At 40.7% G+C, this 27,680-nt stretch overlaps 1 protein-coding gene and 1 non-coding gene across 3 annotated transcripts in view; both read right to left on the bottom strand.

The window, feature by feature from the left end:
- VEPH1 (ventricular zone expressed PH domain containing 1) overlaps window positions 1-27,680 on the bottom strand; it is a 260,419-nt gene that overhangs the window by 216,110 nt on the left and 16,629 nt on the right. For both annotated transcript variants that reach the window (XM_062178364.1, XM_062178372.1), the window contains exon 2: window positions 4,161-4,376. In XM_062178364.1, coding sequence (XP_062034348.1) covers window positions 4,161-4,376 — 216 coding nt within the window. The remainder of the gene's footprint in view (window positions 1-4,160; window positions 4,377-27,680) is intronic.
- On the bottom strand, window positions 9,251-9,359 carry LOC133753019 (small nucleolar RNA SNORD90). The gene has a single exon (XR_009865017.1). It is a non-coding gene; the product is annotated as a small nucleolar RNA SNORD90 (small nucleolar RNA).

The raw sequence follows: 27,680 nt of genomic DNA, 5'->3' as shown, positions 1-27,680 counted from the left end.
TGATTCTCCCTGGACAGGAACGGACTGAGGTGTGGGAAAAAACAGATGCTTTCTGATTTTCCTGCAGTGGACTCGGGACTGTTCTATCCCCAGAAGCCCTCCTTGATGATCCCCGTCTTCACACAGTCATCCACAAGGGTCGCAGTGTTGGCGGGAGGACACAACATTCAGACCTGGTTAAATACATGGCAATGGCGCTGCTAAGCAATTTGTTTGGCAAAGAGGCTGTAACTGCTCCAGCCAGGACAGTGAGGAGAAGCCCAGGCCTTGGCTCCAAGCCTTCATGATGGTGGGCCTGGCGCTTCTCTAGAATTTTTATGTCAATAATTACAGTGTTGCTAAAGGGCACTTTAATTTTCATCGACCAAGATTCCAAGTCCCCATGTGTCCTAGAATGCAATGTGCCTTGCAGGGTATCTCTGTTTTCAGGATTTTCCTAGTGGTAGAGAAATGGGCAGCAGCCAACTCCTTAAAGAAACTTGGTCAGAGGAAGCTGTTCACCCTAGATAAGTTTTACTTTGAACTAGGCATGTTCACCTGTGACTAGACCACAAATAGATTTTATTTTACAGTAAAACTTCTTCATGTGCACCTACCATGACCAACTGGAAGTACTAGATTTCAGCAGTTGGATGTCTTGAATGGTGCTAGTTGATATTCACTTTCATTTCCCTACAAGACTCCCAATTTATTTGCTAGCTACAAGCCACTAGTTCCATTGAGCACAAACTATGCACCAATTGTAATATGTAAGCCTCTGTGATATCACCTTTAACCCTCATAGCAGTACTGAGCAGTAGGTACCACTATCCCCATTTTGTAGGTGGTAAGAGCAGAGATCAGGAGAGAAAATAACTTGTGTTAAAGTCTGATTCCGAAGCCATCAAGCTCTGAAGCTCTTTGCTGTTCTACCTCTCAGCATCAGCTGAGGACAGCAGAATTTCAGTGACCAGGGAGGTGATCTGACCCAATCCTACACTTTCTGCATGTCAAGTTGAGACACTTGTCTAAGGACCCAGCACTGGTTGGAAAGGCACATGGCCCCAGGTGAGAGAGAGAGAGAGAGAGAGAGAGAGAGAGAGAGAGAGAGAGGGAGAGGAAATTCATGAGTGTGTGCAACATATGTGCACTGACTGTATACTGAGGAAGCAGTGGATGCGTTCTGGAACTTTAAGTTATTTTAAGGTAAACAGGGTAAGTTCACAAATACAGAGACCAAGAAAAGAAAGTAACTAAAAATGCTGAGTACTTAGCTTTTGAAAGTTGGGCTACTGCTCTAGTTTGCTAAAAAAAAAAAAATAAAAAAAAATAAAAAGAATCATTTGATTTCTACATGGTTCCCACAAGAACCTAAATTACAAGGGGGTACAAAATCATCTTTTCAATGTTTACTGGAGGCTATAAAGTTCCCCTTAAATTTTGATGAAAGCTAAATACAAATGTCTTGACCACAGCCTTGCTTTTGGCTCCTGGGGGCTGACTTTCTGGAACCAAATCCCAGGGTGGCCTGGACAAGATGCTGAACTTTGCTGAAAGCTAGTTTCTTTGAGGGCTTCCAATTTTCCAGTACAGCTGTGACTGCCTCCTCCTGGACCGTCCTTGAGTTGCCGGGCTCTGTGACTCATTTGTCCCTCTAAAACCAAGGGGCCCATCCCCGCAGCCGCTACCTCTGTCCCTTGCAAAATGATCAGTCCTCGACCTCAGGACCCTGCTCTAAACAATTTTACAAACTTTTTACCATCTTCATCACTAAGCTTTGCATTTCTACTTCTCAAAAACATTTGCTGGCTATTTTTCTTTGATGTATGAGACATAAGGGCTCACCCAGAATAAAACATCCCCTACTGTTAAAATTTGGGACCTTGGGGCCTGCGTTGTGGCATAGTGGGTAAAACCGCCACCTGTGATGCCAGCATCCCATATGGGCAGCAGTGTGTGTCTCAGTTGCTCCTCTTCCAATCCAGCTCCCTGTTAATGTGCCTGGGAAGGTAGCAGAGGATGTCCCCGAGTGCTTGGGCCCTTGTACCCACGTGGGAGAACTGGAGGAGGCTCCTGGCTCCTGGCTTTGGCGCGGCCTAGCCCTGGTCATGATGGCCATTTGGGGAGTGAACTGGGAGGATAGATAGATTCTTGATCTCTCTCTCTCTCTCTCTCTCTCTCTCTCTCTCTCTCTCTCTCCTTTTTTGTCTCTCCCACTCTCTCTGTGAATCTGTCTTTAAAAAAAATTTTTTTTGGATCTTTAGAAGGGTAGCATGCTCACAGTTCTCTGACTCTGGACATATCAGAAAAATCTGTACTTTTACATGAGCTGATTTTTGTTTGGAATGTTCTTTGTTCTGCTTTGCCTATCTGGTGCAATTCCTGCCCACACTCAACATGTTTCCAAATACAGTATCCTCCCAGAAAACCTTTTCTGACTTTTGAGAACTGTGCTGACACAAAAGTCCCCACCCCGGAAGCTCCTCTGCACCTGAACTGTTAGTAATCCAAGCTAAGGTGTGTTAAAACACACACCAGATTGACAGGGCTTAGCCACATCCCTTGTTATACTGATTCCAAGGTAAAATGGCAGTATCTTGTATATATAGCAGATAGAGGAAAATACGCCATCAGAATCAATTTCATTTGTTTATTTTTACTTCTAGAAAATTCAAAATTACATTTATGGTTCTCGTTCTTGGCCTGTGTTAGGTTTTCACGAGGTAGTGCCACTGGGAGCCAGTCACTGGGCTGACTTGTGTCACTGTGATGTCTGTGAGGTGGCGCCTTGGGGTGAGTAGTGCTTCTGTTGCATATTAGTGAGATAGTCAAGGCAATCAGTGAGACACAGGTGTATTAAAGCGCTGACTTTTCACCCAAACAGCATTCATCTGTGATCAAGTTTGTTGCAATGCCTTTTACCTCCCTACCTCGCCCTAACCCTAGGGACAAAAGCAAAACAGAGTGGTGGTACCTGGAGAGGCCTTCGTTGAGTTGATAGGCTGAGCAGACAGAGTGGAATATGCTCCACATATGCATAAATAATTTGGCGGGGGTGGGGGCGGGGAGAAAGGAGAAGGAGAGGAAGAAAGGAAGCTAACATGAGGGGTTCAAAAAGTTCATGGAGAATGCTTATTATGAAAAAGACTATGCCTGGATTTCAATTATTTTTGCACTGAAGCACACTTATCTTTTAAGTCCAAGTTTCCACGAGCTTCTTAAAGTATTCTCATATTAGCTGCCACACACAGTGCTAAGCATGTTCACATGACCAGAATTTCCTGAAGTATGTTCGGTAAAACGTGGGCTCTGAGGGACGTTCCTAAATGTTGTGTTGGGAAAGGGGGAGGGCCAGGAGATCCATAAGCAAACCGGGTTGGCAAATGCTGGACTAGTCAGTCAGAGTTAACTTGTCTCCTGTGTTGTAGGACTTTTCAGAGCCTTTAATACATGATGAAACACTGTGAGAGCTGAAGCAGGAAACATTAAATGTACTGTTGCCTACAGAATTCTCTTTTTAGAAACATCTGTCCATATCATTGGTAGATAAAATTTGTGATGGATAATGTCATTTAATTGGCATTCTACAGGGAAGTCACTGTGGCTTAGGAACTTACATGATTTGTGCAACATTTCAACATTATACAACTGGTTCATGGCTGAACCACAATTCCAAATTCATGTTTATATCAAAGGAAGGAATTAAACATGGTCAGAATGTACAAATATCATCATGGAGAATTCACGGATCATAGAGACATTTAAAGTGGTTGAGTCCCTTCTCCCTACACATCTGAAGCCCCCTTCCCTCAGGTCAGCCTTCACTTCTTCTTTGATCTCCTTGGATGAAAGAGTTCTTTCTGGAATTTTCCAGAATTCCTCATTTGGATCTTGGCACCTATTGCTTTATTGTAACTTTTTGCATGTACACGTCTTATCTCTAAAAAGAGGCTTATTGAGGTATTTGAATTCTCAACTGTGTCTTGAATATAGCAGGGGCTGAATAGTACTTTCTCAGTTCATTTATTACCAGCCAGTCTTGCTTAGCTATTGATATTTTGTGGTGTCCTTTTACAGTATCTGAACATGACAGAAACACTGGATCTTGCTTCAGAGACATCACGTGTTCACATAAGCTACCAACCCCGTATCAAATAGCCTGATGCTGAACACTGACGTACCTGTAAGATGCAGCTCATGATGTCAGACGCGATTTTTGCATGAGGAGTGTCTTCGTCCTTCCAGGGGGGCCTCAGGTTGTGTTCCAAGCAGGAGTCCCAGAGTCCCACAAGGGCCTTGGCATGCTTTTCAATGGACTCCGTCTCTCTGATGGCAGTCGTGATTCTTGTTATGCAGATTTCAACCACTGCCTGGTCATTGTTATTGGTTTGGTAATCCTATTTGGAAAGAGAGCCTTCATATTAAAGAATTCTCCGGAAAATTCTCCTTGAAAGGACAAAATACTAAGTCACCTGTTTAGAAAATGGGCGTGCTGAGGGGTGAGGTTGTGAAGCCCAATTCGCATCTTCCTTGGACACAGATACAGGAATGTGCTAAATGGAGCAGGTTCCCACTATCACCCCTAGAGGGAGATAGTGAGCGTCCAAGGAGGCTTAATTACTTGCTTGCAGGTGGGTTCAATCTTCAAGCTGTCTCAGATTCTAAGTCCATTCATTACAGGGCAGGGTTTACCTTTTACTCTTCCATTTCAGTAACTTTGGTGAAACGTTTCAAATAGTCTCTCAATTTTCCCTCAGTAGCTTTCTCTGTCTTTCTGGATAGAATTGAACACATCATTTCCTCTCTCCCTTTTCAATTTAAGTAACTCCCCAGCTCAGTTTAACCTTCCCCAACCACATTGTGCACCCATGTGGGAGCCCTGGAAGAAGCTCTGGGCTCCTGTCACTGTAGCCATTTTGGGGCTGAGCCAGCAGATGAAAGATATCTTTCTCTCTGTCTCTCTCTGTCTCTGTAACTCTGCCTTTCAAATAAAGAAATAAATCTTTTTTTTAAAAAAAAAAAAAGAGAGAGCTGATTCAAGTGATAAATTTTCAGATTGCTGTCTTGGGTTTTCTAGAAAGATTTCATACTTTCTGATATCTATACCTTTTATAAATCTCATATGTATTGTGTTGGCTAGAATTTCCTAAGCTATTTCACATAAAAGTTATCAGAAAAAGAATACTAATTTAGTTTCCGAGTTTTCATATAAAATGTTCTGATCTTTGTCTAGGCCAAGACAAAGCCAGGAGCTAGGAGCTTCTTCTGGGTCTCCCATGTGAGTGGCAGGGGCCCAAGTATTTGGGCCATCTTTCATTGCTTTTCCCAGGCTATTAGCAGGGAGCTGGATGGGAAGTGGAGTAGCCAGGACTTGAATCAGTGATATGGAATGCCGGCATTGTAGGTGGTGGTTTTACCCTCTATGAGCATTGATTTTCTATCTTAAAGCATCATTTCCTAGCCTTTATCTGGCAGTTGGCACAGTGGACAAAGAAAAAAAATTATCTTATGTATTAACTTTGAATATGTGATTTTTTTTGTAAATATCAAAATGACATGCTTTCATTTGAATAACTATTGACATTTATTTTTACAATCAAATAATTGTTTAACTTTTCATCATTACATTTGCAAATTATTTTATGGAATATATATTTCATTTTCTGGATTTGTCCTTAGAATCCAATCTAAAAGTCTTTTTCCTTTAGCAGTTAAGTTTTGCTCAATTGCATGAAGTGTTATGATAGTTATATTTGGTGTTAAATATGTCTTATTATTTTATGTTATGTTTTGGCTTTTTCTTAACTTTTGAAGTTCAATTATTTTACTAGGTAATGGTGCATCTTAGACTAGACACTAACAAGGGCAGGTGGCACAGATAAGCTGTGTGAGCTGGTGGCTCAGGTCCCTGTGTTATCTACCACTACAGAAATGATACAAGAGGAACAAATCCTGATGTGGGTGCTGGGCATGTGGAAATTTGCCTGTTGTGACAGTATATACTTGTTCAGAGATGAAAGTAAGAAATTAGGAAAAATAAATCTCCCAATAGGCAGAACTTTAGTCCAGGCACTTGATCATTAACTTTGTGGGGAACAAGCAATCTATAGGTAGCAGCTCGGAATCACGTGCAGTGGCAGATGGCTTGGCAGAATGGCCAAGTGTCCAGAAGGAGAAAGACTGAGAGATTGGAGATGAGCAATTGTGGGTGAGAAGCACGGTATAAATACTTGGGGGGAAGCACAAAATCTAAACATCATTTTCACTCCATATTAATGCCCGTGAGAACACTCACCCCCGAAGAGGCACTAAAAACAAGCAGAGAAAATGATTCAGCCGAATGACATTAGCCAACGTGAGTGTCATCTGCCACTCTAATGTGATCCAGTGGGTACACAAATGAAGAAATCATGATGAGGGATAGGAGTTATGCATCCCCCAACACTCCCTAGGCGTGCAGCCTGCCAGCAAAAGAGGCCCAGGCTGAACCTCACAGTGGCACCATCCCTACAGGAACCCAGTTAATCACGTGGGTGCCAAGTTATTGTATTAGGCCTTTTCCACTCCAAGGAGACTTCAGTTATACTGAGTGGAATAGACATGTGATACAGATTTGGGTTTATTTTTCTTACCCAGAGGGTGTAAGACTTAACCTCTATGTAAAGGTTCACAGAGTATTTGTTGTGCTCACACAGGATCCAACAACATTATACCAGGCCAAACAACCACTATGAAGCAAAGGATACTAGGAATGGGCACATGACCCTAGGATTCACCGGTCCTACCACATAACTAAACCCTTCCTCCTTCCACTCCAGAACAGCTGAACTCTGAGTAGGCTCTCAAAGTGGTCACTCAACATAATATCCTGTGCGGACGGGGCGCCATCCTCCAAGAAACAGTATATCCACTAAAACAATGACCATCAAGTAGTGTTATATCCCCAGTCACTTCAATCTCTGTGTGTCGAAGAGAGGAGCAGTCTTGATTGCAATGAGATGCCAGAGATGTTAGAGCCTCATACTAACATTCTTGTGAATTTCCTTAGCGGGTTAAGCTATGCCACAGTGCCTGCAAAGGCAGCATCCCATATGGACACTGGTTTGAGTTCCGGCTACTCCATGTCTGATCCAGCTCCCTGCTAATGTGCGTCGGAAAGCAGCAGAAGATGGCCCAAGTCCTTGGGCTCCTGCACCCATGTGGGAGACCCAGAAGAAAATCCTGGCTCCTGGCTATGGATTGGCCCATGTCTGGCCATTATTGCCATTTGGGGAATCAACCAGCAGATGGAAGCTCCCTCTTTCTTCTCTTTCTTTGTCTACCCCTCTGTCTTTCTCTTTGTAACTCTGCCTTTCAAATAAATACACACATCTTTAAAAAATAAAACCTCAGGAAAACAGATGACTCAGCATCTCAGTGAAGCTGTTTCCATATGGATACTCTTTTTTTAATTTAATTTTATTATTTTTGACAGGCAGAGTGGACAGTGAGAGAGAGAGACAGAGAGAAAGGTCTTCCTTTTGCCGTTGGTTCACCCTCCAATGGCCGCTGCGGCCGGCGCACTGCGGCCGGCACACCGTGCTGATCCGAAACCAGGAGCCAGGTGCTTCTCTTGGTCTCCCATGGGGTGCAGGGCCCAAGCACTTGGGCCATCCTCCACTGCACTCCTGGGCCACAGCAGAGAGCTGGCCTGGAAGAGGGGCAACCGGGATAGAATCTGGCACCCCGACCGGGACTAGAACCCGGTGTGCTGGCGCCGCAAGGCGGAGGATTAGCCTATTGAGCCTCGGTGTCGGCCCCATATGGATACTCTTATTACACAAAGCAAATCGTTTTGAATGGTGCCAGGGGTAGATGGTTGTGCATACTATGATACGCTGTCCACATCCCCTCCTCTAGGACAGAGACGTTCATTTTCTCAGTTGTTTGTTCATAGCTGAGCCTGCCTACAAATCTTTGGTCAAAGGGAATGGCCTTAGGGCCAGTGCTGGGGTGTAGCATGGTAAGCAGTGCCTGTGAGGCTGGCATCCAGTATGGGCACCAGTTCAAGTCCCAGCTGCTCCACTTCCAATTCAACTCCATGCTAATGGCCTGGAAAAGCAGCAGAGGTTGGCCCAAGTGCTTGGGCCCCTGCACGCATGTGGGAGACCTGGAAGAAGCTCCTGGCTTCAGCCTGGCCTAGCCCTGGCCATTGTGGCCATCTAGGGAGTGAAGCAGCAGAATAAAGATCTTTCTCTCTCTCTTTCTGTAACTCTACCTTTCAAAAAACTGAGTCTTTTTTAAAAGGGTGGGAGGGGAGGGCCTCACTCAATGTTTTTTCCCTGCCTTGGTTCAGCCTGCATCCAAGGACCAACACTCGAGGGGACAGGAAGGCCTGTTCACCTGCCTCAGGTTCACTCTGCAGCATCTTCCCAGCTCCACAGTGCCCTGTGAGATTGGTTGGGGTCCTTTTCACATCTGCATCACAGTTCATCTTCTCCCTCTTCCCAATTTTACTTCTTCCACCCCAAACACGTGTTGTTACTGAGAACACACCCAGACAAATTTACTATATGCTTGTCACCACTTCAGAGTTTGTTTTCCTGGGACTCTAATGATGACAGGGCTTATATAGATGAAGTGAAGAAACATAATGAAGCAACTCCAATTTTGCACCAAAATACACTTATCTTGTGACTCTATTTTCCCACAATTTTTTTGAAGTAGCCACTTATGTGTCATGGTTCATGGACACCAAGATTCAACTTCCAGGCTAAGAACTCATTGAATTTTCAGGGATCTTTGAAATCATTGAGATTGATGAACATAAGGCATATAGTCTAAGATCTCCAACTTCAAAATTAAGCAGCTATCCATGAAGACATCACTTCATACTGGTCAAAACTACAGCCAATATACTAATAGATTAGGTATAGGTTCATCAGTTATGAACTTTTTTGATATTATTTTGAGCTAGAATTTCTTACTCCATAGCACTTTACTTAAAAGTAAGCAGATGTTTCAACTTGAAAAATGTTGTACTTTCAAATCCTATATTTGACATGAAGAAAAAGCTAAGAAAAAAATATCTGTAAAGGAGATTTTCCCAAAAAGGGAGAAAATATTGAATAAGCAGTTAACTACTTCCTTCAACAAATATTAAAAAAAAAAAACCATTTTAATGATATAATTGAATCATTTATAGCTTGTAGGTGAGGATTCATCTTTGCAATTAGGGTTTTTGTGTTCCCATAACAGAGAACGTTCTATTCTGTGTTTCCTCCCCACCCCCTTTTTTTCCTAGTGTCTTCAGAATCCATAGTAGGATATAAATGATGAATTACATTTTCACATCAGAATCTACCCTCCAAAATTCATCACAAGGCAGGAAACACCTCATTCTTATGAAATATAAATGTGTGCATGTGTTTATGTTTGAGCTCGATCTGTGATCAGTGTCCATGTCTATTAAAATAAGCAACTTCTAATGACTAGGTCTATGTAGTATCAACCCCATAAGACTGAGTTTAGAGCTTGTTTCTCATAGTGACCTGGTCATTGTCAATTTTTAAGTAATTTATTCTAAAGTGGTGGGGATATCAATTTCACTGTAGGACAATGAAAAAGCCATGAGTCATGTTGCTCCTGGCCTGGTTAATCAGGGTGGTTCACTGCCACTCAGCCAGGCACTACAGCTCCACATCAGCATCCTTTACCTTTGTAAGTAACCCTTCTCTGCACAGAAAACGGATATGGGATGGCCAGTGGCAAAAGGGTGTGGAACATCTGAAATAAAGCAGGTGAAGGTAGGAAGAGTGGATGTGACAGGGGAGTGGACATCTACAAGAATGAAGCTAGTCTAAGGTGGAGGGTGAAAGCATTTCTCTTTCTCTCCCTTCAGGGACAACATGGTGGTTAAGAACGTCAGCCTGTGATGCTCAGTGCTGGTTTCCACTCTTACCAGCTTGCAGCATGAGCCAATCACTTATGTTTCTATACCTCAGTTTCCTAAGCCTTAAGACTGAGACATAGGCACTTCATTTTATTGTGTTTTGTAGATACTGTCTTTATTTTACTTTTTTACAAATTTTGTAGCAACCCTTAAGCAACGAGCAAGTCTATTGCCACGATTTTTACTACAGCATGTGCACACGTCATGTCTCTGTGTCAAATTTATTCATTCTTGCAATATTTCAAATTTTAATTCTTATTCTATCTTTAATTAGTGATCGTTGATGCTACTTCTATAATTTTCAGTGCCACAAACTGTACCCATACAAAATGACCAACTTAATGGATAAATGTGAGTGTTGGGACTGCTCACACACTGACCAGCTGTTCACCTCTCTCTCTCTGTCCTTGGGGCTCCCTGCTCCCTGAGACACAATACAATTGAAAAGACGACAATTAATAACTGCCATGGCCTCTGAGCACTCGAGTGAAAGGAAGAGTCACACATCTCTCCGCTTACTTCAAAAGCCAGAAAGGACTCTCAGCTCAGTGAAGAAGGCATGTCAAAAGCCAAGACAGGCTGACAGCTAAGCCTCTTGTGCCAAACGAGTTGTGAATACAAAGGAAAATTTCCTGAAGGAAATTAAAAGTGATACTCCAGAGAGCACATGAATGATAGGAAAGCAAAACAGCCCTATCACTGATCTGGAGAAAGTTTTAGGGGTCTGGGTAGAGCAAATAAGACACAACACTCACTTAATCCAGAGCCTGCCCCAGAGTAAGGCCTGCCGCTACTTCTGTGAAGACTGAGAGAGGTTTGGAAGCTGCAGAAGAAAAGATGAAGCTGGCAGGAGTTGTTTCATGAAGTTTAAGGAAAGAAAGCACAAGGTGAAGCAGCAAGTGCTGGTGTAGAAGCTGCACCAAGTTATCAAGAGCATCTAGCTAACATCACTGATGCAAGTGGCCACACTAAATAACAAATTTTCAGTGTTGACCAAACAGCCTTCTGTAGGAAGAAGATGCCATCCAGGACTTGCACAGCTAGAAGAGAGAAGTTCGTGCCTGGCTTCATAGGATAGGATAGATCTCTTAGTAGGAGATAATACAACAGATGGGTGACTATGAGTTGAAGCCAATGCTCATTTACCATTCTGAAAATCCTAGGGCCTTAAGGCTTTAATACTTAATCGACTGCACTCAGTCAGTGGAACAACATAGCCTGGAAGACAGCACACCTGTTTACAACATGGTTTACTAAAGATCTTAAACCCAATACTGCAAACTACTGCTCAGAAAAAAGAGGATTCCTTTCAAAATACTACTGCTCATTGACAATGCACCTGGTCACCCAAGAGCTCTGAAGAAAATGTGCAATGAGATTAATGAATGTTAGTTTCATGCCTGCTGATAAGGCATCCATTCTGCAACCCATGGATCAAGGAGTCATGTTACATCTTTCAAGTGATACTGTTCACAGCACATTTCCTAAGGCCACAGTGCCATCAATAGCGATTCCTTTGATGGATCTGAAAGTCTTCTGGAAAGGAGTCACCATTAGTGAATGTCACTAAGAACATTTGTGATCCATGAAAGGATGCAAAAATATCAACGTTAACAGGTGTTTGGGAGAAGCTGATTACAACTTCTTAAATGACTTTGAGGTATTCAAGACTTCAGTTGAGAAAGAACTGTAGACACAGTAGAAACAGCCAAAGAACTAGACCTACAAGTGGGTCCTGAAGAAGTGTCTGAATTGCTGCTATTTCAGGATAAAACTTTATTGGATGCAGAGTTGTGTCTTTTGAATGAGCAGTAAAATAATTTTTTTGAGATCGAATCTACTCCTGATGAAGATGCTGTGAACACTGTCAAAATAACAACAAAGAATACAGAATTTTACAATATATTCAGTGATCAAGCAGCAATGGGGTCTGAAGAGGATTGACTCCAATTTGAAGGAAGTTCTTACCTTGGGAAAACTGCTGTCACACAGCACAACATGCCCCAGAGCAATCTCCTGTGAGAGAAAGACTCATCGAAACAGTTACCAGGGCCAGAGCTGTGATGTAACCAGTAAAGCTGCCACCTGCAGTGCATACGGGCACCAGTTCGAGTCCCAGCTGCTCCACTTCTGATCTAGCTCTCTGCTATGGCCTGGGAAAGCAACAGAAGATGGCCCAAGTCCTTGCGCCCCTGCACCCGCATGGGAGACCTGGAAGATGCTCCTGGCTCCAGTTTCTGATCTGCAGCCAATTGGGGAGTGAACCAACGGATGGAAGGCCTCTCTCTCTCTTTCTCTCCTTCTCTCTCTGTGTAACTCTGACTTTCAAATAAATAATCTTTAAAAAGAACTTAAAACATGATTTAAAAAAAAACAGCTATCTTCTCTGTTGTCTTATGTTAAGAAACTGCCACAGCCACCCCAGCCTTCAGCAGCAACCAGTCTGCAGCCATCAGTATGAAGGTGAGGCCCTCAACCAGCAAAAAGATTACAACCCACTGAAGGCTCAGACAGCCGGATAATCATTAGTCTTTTTTCAACAAAGTTAGTATTTTTCAATTTTTTTATTTAAGGCATCTATAGTTTTCAACATACTATTATTGTACACTGAATAGACTACAGTATAGTATATACATAATTTCTATATGCCCTGGGAAACCAAAAAACATCATGAATTGCATTATTGTGTTATTTGCTTTAGTGCAGTAGTCTGGAACTGAATCTGCAAACTCTTTCCGTCATGCCTATATTAATAATACATCTACCTCATAAGATCGTTGTGAGGATTAAATAAGTTAATATAAGGAACAGATTTACAACAGTGTCTGGTGGAGGGTAGCTTCCGATAAATGTCAGCAATTATTTTATTTCCCTTAAGGATTTCAGAACCCTTAAAGTCAGCTCTGGATTTATACCAATTGGTGAGTTATAGTAAGTATTTCTCTGTGTGGTTGCTGTTTTTATTCATTCATTCTACAGTCATTTAATAATGTACAGCACAAAGACATCATCATTACTACCCTTTTATAGTCACATTCTACCTTCACATTCCTACTAATATTCCTTTGTATGTGCATTTGCATCACTATTCACACTTTTAAAGGCACACATATATACACTATTTCCTTTGTTCTGTCACTGAAGTGTTTCCCTAGTCAAGACAATAACAACAACAAAAGCTCCACTACCTGATAATACCCCTGGAAGTCCTGAAGGAAGCTAACACAGAAACTATTTAGGGGTAACATACTCGCCCCAAGCCATTCCAAATCTCATTCAAACTGGACTTAAATTTCCTAAATTCTAAAACTCAAGGAAATAAACCAATATGAGCACATGTTAGCAGATTAAACATAGAGCAGGTAAGATACTCAGAAACTTCAGGCAATGGAACTATTGACTCCAAAATACAAAACTATATGTCCAAAATCCCTCAATGTATAAAGGAAAATGCTTTCTATTAAAAAAGTCAAATCATCTGTAAAAAGAACCAGAAAGATGTTTTTAAAAAAATCCTGTAAATGAAAAATTCAATATACAGGTGAAACAATGGATAAGATATACTTGAAATGAGCCTTAATGGATTGGGACATAAAGCTGAGGAAATAAAAAAAAACATAGCACTTAGAGATGAAAAACACAAAAGATCAAGAAACATGAAGGATAAAATATGAAGAATAGAAAGACATTGATTTTGTGTGCTTTGTTTACTATATTCTCAATGCCTAGAATATTGCTGGAAGATAGTTCATAATCAATAAGTATTTATTGTATAAATAAGTAAATAGATAATATATCCAAAAGGAGAGATTGGATTGAAAAGCCAATGTTTGAGATAATGTATAAGAACTTTCCAAAATTGATAAAAGATATAGAACTCCAAACTCATAAATACAATGAAGATTAAGTAAGAATATACAATAGAACTACATCTAGATACATAACTAGACACAGAGGAAATATTAAAACAAGGAAAAGTAGGAAGATCCAAGATGGCTGACTAGGCCATAGCCACACTAACTTAAGCTGCTCTAGGATATGAGAAGAACAAAGGACTGCGTTTCCAGGGGTCTGACTGGTGGAAATTTTTGATGAAGAAATGAAAGACAACAATGAAGACTCCATGGGACAAGAGGAGAGAAGACAGAGACACTGCTGCATGCCATCTTACCATGTTAAGGTAGGAAAAAATCTCCATGCACTATACCGTTTAGTTGTGGCTGAGAGGGAATTCCACAGTCACCCACTCACTTTTACTTCAGCATGGAGAGCTGACTGGGGTCTGAGCAACTGTCAGGCTTGGAGCAGGGGAGCCGCCTTGATTCCTTCCCCTCCCCTACTCCAACAGAGCAGCAGGCAGTAGAAAGCCGAGCAGTGTGCCTCTGTTCTATCAGCATTATAGTCAGAGACAGGGCAACTTCTGAGGCAAAGGAAAGATCCCCTGCATCCTGCAACTCCCTGTGGGAGTTTTAGGGCTTTAGCCCCAGAGCTATGCTCATGCATGCTATGTGAGCTGGGGGATTTGTCTAAGCTGCTGAAGGCTAGCACCAGAAGTAGCCTTTAAAAAAAATCCACTCGCAGATTGGATAAAGATGGTGGAGTAGAGAAGAGAGTGTGCTGCTCAAGTCTAGAAGATTGTTTAAAAAAAAGTGGAGAGAATGCAGTCTCAGGTAAGAATTGTGGAAAAAACAGCAGAGGAAACACTATGCAAATTGGAGGGACTCAGTGGAGGGTGAGGACACGCACGACTCAGGACCCCAGCAGCTGAGGGCCTCCATACGAGCATTGGAGAATGAGGTGAGACCAGAGTGTAGCAGCCAAAGCCATTGTGAAAAAGCTGCAGGAAGAGCCTAGAGGGAATCCAGCTCAGAACACTGGGGGTGGGGGGAGAGTGTACCTGCCAAATTATAGGAGAAAAAGGGAGGGCACGTTTCTCTCTCCCTGATCATCCTGCAATGGCATCCAGTAACAATCTGATAGAGAGAAAGTACCATTTTGGACATACATAGTGGCTGTGTCAGCCTATGTCCCTGCCCAGCAACCAGCCTAGCAGAGACTCCTGGGTCTGGTAGGGAGAATAGACAAGGGGCTGGGTGCTCATGATTGTGGGAGGCTTGTGTGCTGGGACTGTGAAAACACTGAGGCTGTGTGGGAGAATTCAGAGTGTGGCTGGGACTTTGGGCTGTCACTTGGGAGGCTCTACATGCTCAGGGCTCCCTGGTTACCTGGTGAAGGCAATTGCTGGGGAATCTGAGCTTACAATGAGAACTGTGCATATCTTTTTGTGGTCCTTGTCGCAGAGTAGATGAATAACATACCCACTGGGGTTAGTGCCAAGACACTGGTCTCCTTTGAGGAGAGGAGCTCAGCTGAGTCTACACCAACAGACAAGAATAAACCTCACCTCTGATAAAAAAAAAAAAGAGGGAGATTTACCACACCAAACCTGGTGTCACCTCAGACATACCTTTCACCATGGAGAACTGAACAGAGCTTCCTGGCCACACCCATCACATGCCCCTAGGTATTCACGGAAAGCACACACTCCACTAATCTACAAAGGAATAGTACAAAGATAAAAGCTGCCACAGTAGAAAAAACAAAGAAGAAACCAACAAGTATTTCCACAAATGCCAGATAGCAAATGCACCAATTCAAGAAACAAGAATAAGGAAGACAATATGATGCCCCCAAAAGAACACAACACTTCATTACTAGATTGTGAAGATGATGATATTGAAGAAATGCCAGAAATAGAATTCAAAAAGTTGATCATAGGATTTCTTAGAAGTAATCAGAAGCAAATGCACAAACTGATGAAATCCATACATGACATGAAAGAAAATTTCTCCCAAAAAATTGAGATCTCAAAGAGAAGTCAAATTGAAATCTTGGAAATGAAGAACTCAATAGAACAAAAAAAATGCAGTGGAAAGCCTTAAGAACAGAATCGGTGAAGCAGAAGAAAGAATATCCAACACAGAAGACAAAGCACAGGAAATTATATATTCAGACCAAACACAACAAGAAGAAACTAGAAAACTAAAAAACACTGATGGGAATCTATAGGATACTATCAAATTATAGTATCATATGGGTTCCAGGAGTTCCTGAAGTCACAGAAAGAGGGAAAGGATTAGAGGCATTTTTAGTACAATAATAACAGAAAATGTCCCCAATTTGGAGAAAGAAAGGGGAATCCAAGTACAGGAAGCACATAGAACTCCTAGTAGACATGACCAGAAAAGATCTTCACCATGACACATTGCAATCAAACTCATCACAGTAAAACATAAAGAAAAGATTCTAAAATGTGCTTGAGAGAAATGCCAGATTACTTTCAGAGGATCTCCAATTAGACTCACAGCAGACTTCTCATCAGAAACCCTACAGGATAGAAGAGAATGGTGAGATATATTCCAAGCCCTAAGAGAAAAAAACTGTCAACCCAAAATACTATAGCTTGCAAAGCTCTCATTTATCAATGGAGGTGAAATAAAGACCTTGCAGGACAAACAGAAATTGAAAGAATTTGTCACCACCTGTCTAGCCCTGCAGAAGATGCTTAAAGATATGCTGCACACAGAAACACAGACAGATGGTCATCACTACAAAAAAAAAAAAAAGGTAAAGGAAGGAAATCTCCCAGAAAAAGTACAAAGGAAATCCAAAATTAAAAATAGGAATATTCATGGAAAAATGGATGGCAAAGTTGTTACTTATCAATAGTCACCTTGAATGTGAATGGCCTCAACTCTCTAGTTAAAAGACACAGACTGGTTGAATGGATTAAAAAAACAAAATGCATCTATTTGCTGTCTACAAGAAACATATCATCCAACAAAGATGCATGCAGACTGAAAATGAAAAGTTGGAAAAAGATATTCAATGCTATCAAAAAACAAAAAGGAGCTGGTATAGCCATCCTAATATCAGACAAACTAGACTTTAACACAAAAACTGTTAAAAGAGACAAAAAAAGCACTATATAATGATTAAGGGACCAGTTCAACAGGAAGATGCAAATATTATAAATATATATGCACCTAATTACAGGGCACCTGGCTATTTAAAAGAAATGTAAAGGGGTATAAAAGGAGACATAGACTCAAATCCATTAGTAATGGGGTATTATAATACCCCACTTTCAGCAATGGGCTGATCAACCAGACAGAAAATAGGCAAAGAAATAGCACAGTTAATCAACACTATAGACACTATAGACCAAATGGGCCTAACAGATATCTATAGAACTTTTCATTCTAAAAGAGTTGCAGAATACACATTCTTGCATTCTTCTCACCAGTGCATGGAATTTTCTCTAGGCTTGACCATATGCTTGGCCATAAGCAAGTTTCAGTAAATTAAAAAAAAAATCAAAATCATATCATGCATCTTCTCAGACCATAATGCAATGAAGCTGGAAATCAGTAACTCAGGGATCTCTAGAATATATGCAAACACATGGAAACTGAACAACATGCTCCTGAATGAACTGTGTGTCATAGAAGAAATCGAAAGGAAATCAAAAAATTTCTGGAAACAAATGAAGATGTCAATACAATATATCAAAACTTATAGCTGGCACCGCAGCTCAATAGGCTAATCCTCTGCCTAGCGGCACCAGCACACCGGGTTCTAGTCCCGGTCGGGGCACTGGATTCTGTCCCAGTTGCCCCTCTTCCAGGCCAGCTCTCTGCTGTGGCCAGGGAGTGCAGTGGAGGATGGCCCAAGACCTTGGGCCCTGCACCCCATGGGAGACCAGGAGAAGCACCTGGCTCCTGCCATCGGATCAGTGCAGTGCGCCGGCCGCAGCGCGCTTGCTGTGGCAGCCATTGGAGGGTGAACCAACGGCAAAAGGAAGACCTTTCTCTCTGTCTCTCTCTCTCTCTCACTGTCCATTCTGCCTGTCAAAAAAAATAAAAAATAAAGAACTTATGGGATACAGCAAACACAATGTTAAGAGGAAAGTTTATAGCAATTGGTACCTACATCAACAAATTAGAAAGGCATCAAATAAATGAGCTATCAATGCATCTCAAGAATCTAGAAAAATAGCAACAAACCAAACCCAAAACTAGTAGAAGAGAGGTGATTAAATTAGAGAAGAAATCAACAAAATTAGGACCAAAAAAAATTATAAAAGATAAGCAAAATGAAGAGCAGGGTTTCTGAAAAAATAAACAAAATTGACACACCATCGGCCCAACTAACAAAAAAAAAAAAAAAAAAAAAAAAGAAGAGAAAAGACCCAAATCAATAAAATTAGAGAAAAAGAAATGTAACAACATACACCACAGAAACACAAAGAATCAGAGGAATTATTATGAAAAGCAGTATGCCAACAAACTAGGAAACCTAGAAGAAATGGACAGATTCCTGGACATATACAAACTACCTAAACTGAGCCATGAAGACATAGAAAACCTAAATAGGCCCATAACTGAGTCAGAAATTGAATCAGTAATAAAGACCTTCCCAACGAAGAATAGCCCAGGACTGGATGGAGTCACTGCTGAATTCTACCAAACATTTAAAGAGAACTAACTCCAATTATTCTCAAGATATTTAGGAGAGAGAGGCAAGATGGCGGAATAGGAAGGGAGCACACTATTAGTCCAGGGGAGAGAAAGGTTAATAAAAGTGGAGATACTGCAGGGTCAAGGAAGAGTAGGGGAAGAAACAGCAGAGGAAACTCTTCCGGAACTAGTGATTCACAGTGGACCTGCGTGGAGAGCTTGGGAGCCCAAGTTCGGGACACCAGTGGCAGAATCAACACACCAGCGCTGGAACGCGAGGTGAGCCGAACCTCAATAGCCCAAGACACCAGCAGGAAAGTGGAAAGAGGAGACTAGAGGGAATGAGGCTTGAAAGTGGGGAAAAGTTCACCAGGCTAACTAGAAGAGAGAGAGAGGAAAAAAAAATAGTGACCGATACGGACACGAGTTTCTCTCTCTCCGCTCACCTCACCTCTCAAAGGCAAGCAAGACAAAGAGCAGGCACCATTTTGGACATACGTCATAAGCAGGGCGACCTCAGGTCTGCACCGGCCCGAGCCTAGCAGAAAAACCTGACTCTGGGAGGAGGGGTGAAATAACAAGTGATTAGCATCTAACTTGGCAACCCAGTGAGAGACTGCAGGAGAATTGGAGCCCACACCGAGGGCAGCAGAGATTCCCTGTGTGGTCCTTGGGAAAGAGCTTCCAATCTCTGGCTCTTGTGGGTATATCATTTGCCTGCTAACTACCTCCAATTACGTTCAGCTGTGTGGAATTACTTCCCTTTTGAATCAAAAAAAGAAAGAAAGAAAGAGAGATTTACCACGCCTAACCTGGGAGTGTCATCTTTGACACACCCTCAACCCTGAGGAACCAAACACAGCTCTCAGTCCACACTCATCTCAAGCCTCGAAGGCTCCACCAAAAGCAGACAGTCCACTTAATATAGAGCCATAGTGTAACAAAAAAAACCCCCACAGTGAAGAAACCAAATATCTCCAACATGCCAAACAACAAACGCAAAAACCAAGCTAACAAGAACAAGGAAGACACTATGACACCCCCAAATGAAAAAGACACCCCAATTCAAGATTATGAAGATGATGAGATAGGAGCAATGCAAGAGGCAGATCTCAAAAAATTGATAAGAACATTAAGAAGTTCTCAAAAACAAATTCTTGAACTACAGAAATCCTTAATGGACAAGATAGAAAATCTCTCTCGTGAAAATGAAATATTAAGGAGGAATCAAAATGAAATGAAACAACTAGTGGAACAAGAAACTGTGATAGTGACGAGAAATCATAATGAAATGAAGAATTCAATAGATCAAATGACAAACACATTAGAGAGCCTTAAAAACAGAATGGGCAAAGCAGAAGAGAGAATATCAGACTTAGAAGACAGAGAACAGGAAAGGAAACAGGCAAACCAAAGAAAAGAAGAAGAAATTAGAAATCTAAAAACTATTGTCGGGAATCTACAGGATACTATTAAAAACCCAACATTCGGGTTCTAGGAGTTCCTGAAGGCATGGAGAGGGAGAAAGGATTAGAAGGCATTTTCAGTGAGATACTAGCAGAAAATTTCCCAGGTTTGGAGAAGGTAAGAGGTACAGGAAGCTTATAGAACCCCTAATAAACATGACCAAAAGAGATCCTCACCACGACATGTTGTAATCAAACTCACCACAGTGAAACATAAAGAAAAGATCCTAAAATGTGCAAGAGAGAAATGTCAGATTACTCTTAGAGGATCTCCAATTAGACTCACAGCAGACTTCTCATCAGAAACCCTACAAGCTAGAAGGGAATGGCGAGACATAGCCCAGGTACTGAGAGAGAAAAACTGCCAGCCCAGAATACTATATCCTGCAAAGCTCTCATTTGTGAATGAAGGTGAAATTAAGACTTTTCATAGCAAACAGAAACTGAAAGAATTTGTTGCCACTCATCCTGCCCTGCAAAAGATGCTTAAAGATGTGTTACACACAGAAACACAGAAACATGGTCACCAATATGAAAGAAGGTAAAGGAAGGAACCCTCACAGCAAAAGATCACAGGAAGCTCAATTTCTCTTTGACATAGAATTAAACTCTGATGCTCTGTTAAATCAATGTGTTAAAGTAATCTATTATGTTCTCTTGATGTCTGTTTAATTCTAATTGTTCAAAAACAGTTGGATTTTTATTAAGAGCTATGGGTTATTTAAATATGTGCTTAATTTCAAAGATTTGAATAATCACCTTGTAACAAATTTGGTCTATGTTATGTCATGATTTTAAGGAATCTTATTTCAACCAGATATTTTGGATTTTGAGCCTTCTTGGCATTCTTGACAGGCATTCAAAAAATCAGTTTCAAACAATCTGGTCTCTAAAATTTCCAATAAATCCTGGACTTTGGTTATTCCAGTTTGGGCCCAACTGAAAAAATCGAAGGACCTATGTCTCTCATCTTATAGAGACACCAACTAATCAGGCTATTTGGATTATATTAGAAGTACTGTCAAGATGTGATGTGGTACCAAACTTTAAGTTTCTAAATGGAAAATGCTATTAATACAAATGTTTGAGAATTAAAAAGTCTAATGATCTTGTGTTACTAGACATGATAGTTATCTTAATGAGAAAGCCCCAGAGGCCTAAAGGGTTAAATACTTGTAAAATCCTACAGGTGCTTTCAAAAATACTGTGAAGTAAGCAAGTGCCTCTTGTTGGTTGATGAGTTTATAATTTTAAACATGGCGACTTAGAGTCTTTTGTCATCCACAGTTATATATGATTTGCTGCTCATAAAACTAAAGCGTTGTTGGGTCTGTGTTTAGCTGTCCTCCTATAGGTTCCTATGGTCTTTTTCCAGCCACTTCTATTGTATTCAGTACTTTGGGATGGCTCTGTAAACAGATGAAGCCAATAATGTATTAACAGTACCAACTGAGAGAAAGTATGGTTAACTGAGGTTACTAAAAAGAAAAGGCAATTCAAATCAATTGGCAATCTACAAAAAGAGTTAAAGATTTTAAAAGCTATTATTAAAATTGCTATTTGGTCTATTATGCTATGTTATATGTGTGTACATATTGTATGTCCACATGGGGAAATTTTATTAAGAGTTTTATTTTAAATGGCTTATAGATAAGATTGTCCATAAATTTAAGCTGCTAAAATCAATCAAAGATACATTTTAATTTGTGTGACCTGAATCTGTGTATCATATGTTTTAAACTTGTTGGTAGAAAGAAACTAAAAACATTTTATATGGTTGTGCTTAAGTTTACTGGTTAAACAAACTACACCATGTTAGATATTTAAGAGGTGTTTCCAAATACATGATTCTTAAAATTTATAGAAGGCATTGGACCTTCTGGTAAATGTTTTCTTAAGTTGTTATCTAATGGTTGAAACTATTTGCTAAGTATTCATGTGATATTGCTATTGTCAGCAAGCGATCTAGGACTTGCTCCCTCATTTCTCTATTCTAAGCCCAACTTGTTCTTTCATTTCTCTATTCTCTTCAAGGTAGGAAACTAATTCTATTATGAAGGAATCTGTAGGACCCACAATTTAATCTTTAGACCTTATGAAAGAGATGGCTAACATTTTTCTGTAATAGCATAGCCAAAATAAGAGCTTAAATAATAATCTCATAGCTAGATTCACTTTGCCATCAGCGAAGTATACAGTAAGTAGAAAAAACCTCCCTTTCAGACCAAAGGGAAAGAAAGTTTTAAAATGAGAATATAATTTTCCTCATGGGCATTGTCTACCTTAGAAAAACTACTACAGAACATGCCTGTGACTATAGACTTGTAGTTCAGGCCACTGAAGATTAGAGATGGGACACGGGCACTCCCTTGATTTGCATCCTCTGGTCTGCTTTAACACAAACCAGGAGGAAAAGAAAGCTAGGCATCAGAAGCAATGGGTGGCAGGCCTATTAATGGCTGATCTGTACAGTGATCTGCCCTCAAGGAGACCCAACAGGCCAGTCCACTGCAGTGGCTTTCAATGTGGTAAGCCTGGGCTTCAGCAGAAGTCAGCTTGTGAAGAGCCCTGGCAGCTCTGCCAAGAGTTGGATCACTGGAAATGGACCTGCCCTGGAGTCGAAGGATGCCCAGGTCAGAGCCACAGATCTTATTGTCTCTAAGCTGAAAAGCCCTTCACTCAGCCCAACTTCCAAAGTGACCACTGCAGCTGAGGGGATGGTCAAGTAGGGTCAGCAACATTGCAGGCAGAACTGTAAATTTCTTGTTAGAGATGCCCCCTGCCTTTACCTGGCCAGCTCTCCTCCCAGCCCAGCCAAGTAATGAAAGTCAACAGAGTGCCTTCCCCTAGGAGGTTCACACCTCCCTTAGGATATACCCCATGTGAAGAGATAGATAGGTCTGGGCCTCTTAACTTACAAGGCCTAAAGCCCAACAGATTATTATCAAGCCCCTTCTGTCAGGTTCTATTTGCCTCTCAATCAGAAAACTTAATTGTAGCTTAGACAGCACCTTTCTTAGCTCCTCTAATAATGACTCTGTCCTTTGTTCTAGACCCTGTCTAGCGCACTTGGGCCTCATTCCTTTGTAATCATAACCTCTACTCTACCACCAATGGCTCTACTCCCAACCTGTGTGTACTGATGGTCCTCTTCCCCACTTAATGCTGTATACTTGTTCAAACCTGGTAAATGCCACTCTTAGGATCATCGGTTACTATCCTCACTCTGTCTTTTATGACCTTGTCTAAATATGATCAGAGTTGGCAAACTTGGAAGGCTTCCATAGCCTTGGCAACTCATGACGAGAGCCTAGGGTGGTTACTGGCGCCATAAACTAGAGTGTCAATTTGTTGGGTCAACAACAGGAGCCACTGTGCACTTGCTCCTCATGTGGGATCTCTGTCCTTAATGTGCTGTACATTTTGATTTAATGCTATAACTAGTACTCAAACAGTATGTTTCACTTTGTGTTTCTATGTGGGTGCAAACTGTTGAAATCTTTATACTAAATTGATCTTCTGTATATAAAGAGAATTGAAAATGAATCGATGTGAATGGAAGGGGAGAGGGAGCGGGAGAGGGGAGGGTTGCGGATGGGAGGGAAGTTATGGGAGGGGGAAGCCATTGTAATCCATAAGCTGTACACTGGAAACTTATATTCATTAAATAAAAGTTAAAAAAAAGATATTTAAAACAATTGAAAGGGAGGGAATCCTCCTAAATTCTTTCTATGAAGCCAGCATCACCTTAATTCCCAAACTCGAAAAAGATGCAACAGAGAAAGAGAATTAGAGACCAATTTCCCTGATGAACATAGATACAAAAATCCTCAACAAAATTCTAGCCAATCAAATCCAACAACACATCAGAAAGATCATTCACCTGGACCAAGGGGAATTTTTCCCTGGTATGCAGGGATGGTTCAATGTTTGCAAATCAATCGATGTGATACACCACATTAACAAACTGCAAAAGAAAAACCATATGATTATCTCAATAGATGTAGAGAAAGCATTTGATAAAATACAACACCCTTTCATGATAAAAGTTCTAAGCAAATTGGGTACAGAAGGAGTATGATCAACACAATCAAGGCAATTTATGACAAATTCAAAGCCAGCATCCTATTGAATGGGGAAATATTGAAAGCATTCCTGCTGAGATCCAGAACCAGACAAGGATTCCCACTCTCATCATTGCTATTCAATACAATCCTTAAAGTTTTAGCCAGAGCCATTAGGCAAGAAAAAGAAATCAAAGGGATACAAATTGTGAAACAGGAAGTGAGAAGGCATGATTCTATATATATATATATATATATATATATATATATATATATATATGGCATCCAAAAGGCTCCATCATGAGACTATTGGAGGCCAGCACCGCGTCTCAATAGGCTAATCCTCCGCCTGTGGCGCTAGCACACCAGGTTCTAGTCCCGGTTGGGACACCAGATTCTGTCCTGGTTGCCCCTCTTCCAGGCCAACTCTCTGCTGTGGCCAGGGAGTGCAGAGGGGAATCTCCCAAGTCCTTGGGCCTTGCACCCCATGGGAGACCAGGAGAAGCACCTGGCTCCTGCCTTCGGATCAGCGCAGTGCGCTGACCACAGCATGCTGGCCGCAGCGGCTATTGGAGGCTGAACCAACGGAAAATGAAGACCTTTCTCTCTGTCTCTCTCTCTCTCACTGTCCAGTCTGCCTGTCAAAAAAAAAAAAAAAAAAAAAAAGAGAGAGAGAGAGAGACTATTGGAACTCATAGAAGTGTTTGGTAAAGTAGCAGGATATAAAATCAATACACAAAAATCAACAGCCTTTGTAAAAACAGATAATGCCACAGCTGAGAAAGAACTTCAAAAATCAATCCCATTGACAATACCTACAATAAATTCAAATACCTTGGAATAAATTTAACCAAGGATGTCAAAGATCTTTATGAAGAGTATTACAAAACATTAAATAAAGAATTGGTAGAAGATACAAAAAAAATGGAAAAATCTTTCTTGTTAATGGATTGGAAGAATCAATATCATCAAAATGTCCATTCTTCCAAAAGCAACTTACGGATTCAATGCAATATCAGTCAAAATAACAAAGACATTCATCTCAGATATAGAAAAAATTATGCTAAAATTTGTATGGAAACACAGGAGACCTCGAATAGCTAAAACAATCTTATACAATGAAAACAAAGCCAGAGGCATCACAATACGGGATTTCAAGACATACTACAGGGCAGTTATAATCAGAATAGCATGATACTGGCACAAAAACAGTTGGATAGACCAATGGAACAGAATAGAAATGCCAGAAATCAATCCAAGCATCTACAACCAACTTATATTTGACCAAGGAGCTAAAACCAATCCCTGGAGTAAGGACAATCTCTTCAACAAATGGTGTTGGGAAAATGAGATTTCCACATACAGAAGTATGAAGTAGGACTCCTACCTTACACCTAACACAAAAATCCATTCAAAATGGATTAAAGACGTAAATCTATGACATGAAACCATTAAATTATTAGAGAACATTGGGAAAACCCTGAAAGACATTGGCACAGGCAAAGAGTTCTTGGAAAAGACCCCAGAGGCACAGGCAATCAAAGCCTAAATTAACAAATGGGATTACATCAAATTGAGAAGCTTCTGTACTGCAAAAGAAACACTCAGGAAAGTGAAGAGACAACTGACAGAATGGGATAAATTATTTGCAACCTGTGCAACTGATAAAGGATTAATACCAAAATATATAAAGAGATCAAGAAACTCTACAACAACAAAACAAACCACTTAGTTACAAAATAGGCAAAGGACTTAAACAGATATTTTTCAAAAGAGGAAATCCAAATGGCCTACAGACACATGAAAAACTACTCAGGATCACTAGCTATCAGGGAAATGCAAATCAAAACCATAATGAGGTTTCACCTCACCACTGTTAGAATGGCTAGTATACAGAAATCAACAAACAACAAATGCTGGTGAGGATGTGGGGGAAAAAGTACCCTAATACACTGTTGGTGGAAATGTAAACTGGTAAAACCACTATGGAAGACAGTATGGTGATACCTCAGAAATCTGAGTATAGACCTACCATATGACCCAGCCATTCCACTCCTGGGGATTTACCCAAGGGAAATGAAATCAGTAAATAAAAGAGCTATCTGCACCTCCATGTTTATTGTAGCTCAATTCACAATAACTAAGACATGGAATCAACCTAAATGCCCATCAACTGAAGACTGGATAAAAAACTTATGGGATAAGAACTCTATGAAATACTGCACGAAAATTAAATCCAGTCATTTGCAACAAAATGGATGAATCTGAAAGACACCATACTTAGGGAAATAAGCCAGTCCAAAAGGGACAAATACCACATGTTCTCCCTGATCTGTGATAACTAATAGAGCACCTAAAAGGAAATCTGTAGAAGTGAAATGGAGACTTTGAGAAGCAATGACTTGAACAGCCCTTGTCTTGACTGTCAAGGAACAGTTTTTTTTCTTCCTACTATTTGTTGAACTCCTTAATATAGAGTTAATCATATGTGTATGAATTCAATTGAAAAAAAAAATCCACTCTCACCCTGGGTAATAACTCTGCTATACTCTGTGACACCAGGACTGCAACATTGATTCAAAATTTCTTGGTGAAAATGGAATCTATCCAGTAGCCCTAAGGAAGAACTTATATGCATTCTACCTTTCTGGACTCATATCCTCCACAGTAAAATCTGTACCTTGTTGTCTAGTCACCTTGTAGGACTGGAACAGGGTACAGTTTATATGCCCTAGTCCTAGGACTAAGGCTATTGATATTATCAACACCAGTTGGAATCTCCTAGCAGGACCTGAGGAAGGGTCCATCCATATCACACAGTCCTAGAGCCACAGTAATTGGTGCCACAAGCCCTGGCATTACTTAAGTTTGCCAGTAGGACAAGGAGGCAGCCACCACTGTCTCCCTTAGCACCAAGAGCAAGGCCCTGGCTATCATATTTGCCGGGAAGATTGACACTGAACTCTCTGTGGACCAGAAACACACCCAAGGAAACCCCTATTCATTTCAAAGTCGCACTTCTATCCCTATGAATTGCTGTAGACTAGACCACTGTGCCACATATAGACCGCTGACATTGATTAAGACAAAAGAAATCACTCAGAGACTACACTCCTGGGCTTAACTGAATCAAAGCCAAAGCAAGAAGCAAAGTGAAACTCTGCAATCCAGGTAAACTATAAATTTTTTTCCTAGAAAACCTTTTCCATAAACAGGGGACAAGTAAACCAGATTGGCAGACATCAAGGTAGGTAAACAGAAGACATGGAGAAGCAAGGTAGCACGATGCCTCCAAATAACACAATAATCCTCCAGAATTATATCCTGAACTAAAGGAAATCTATGAAATGACAGATATAGAATTCAAAAAAACATTGTAATGAAACTCAACAAAATTCCAGAGAATACTGATAGAGAGATTAAAGAAATGAATAAATCAATAAGTGATATGAATAAAATAATTACTAATGAGATAGAACTCATTAAGAAGAACCAAATCAAAATTTTGGAGATGAAATATTCCATCAGTGAAATAAAAATATATGATTGAGAGCTTTAACGGCAGAATAGATGAAGTGGAGGAAAGAGTTTCTGACCTCAAGGGCAAGAATTTTTAAATAACACAATCCAACAAAAATAAAGAGAAAAGAATTAAAAAAGAATGAAGAAAGTCTATGCAAAATATGAGACACCATTAAATGACCAAATATTTGTGTTACAG

This window comes from Lepus europaeus, chromosome 2, assembly GCF_033115175.1.
Source record: "Lepus europaeus isolate LE1 chromosome 2, mLepTim1.pri, whole genome shotgun sequence".
Lineage (NCBI taxonomy): Eukaryota > Metazoa > Chordata > Mammalia > Lagomorpha > Leporidae > Lepus > Lepus europaeus.
Note: the sequence above shows the minus strand (reverse complement) of the source record. Positions and strands in the feature narration are given on the sequence as shown.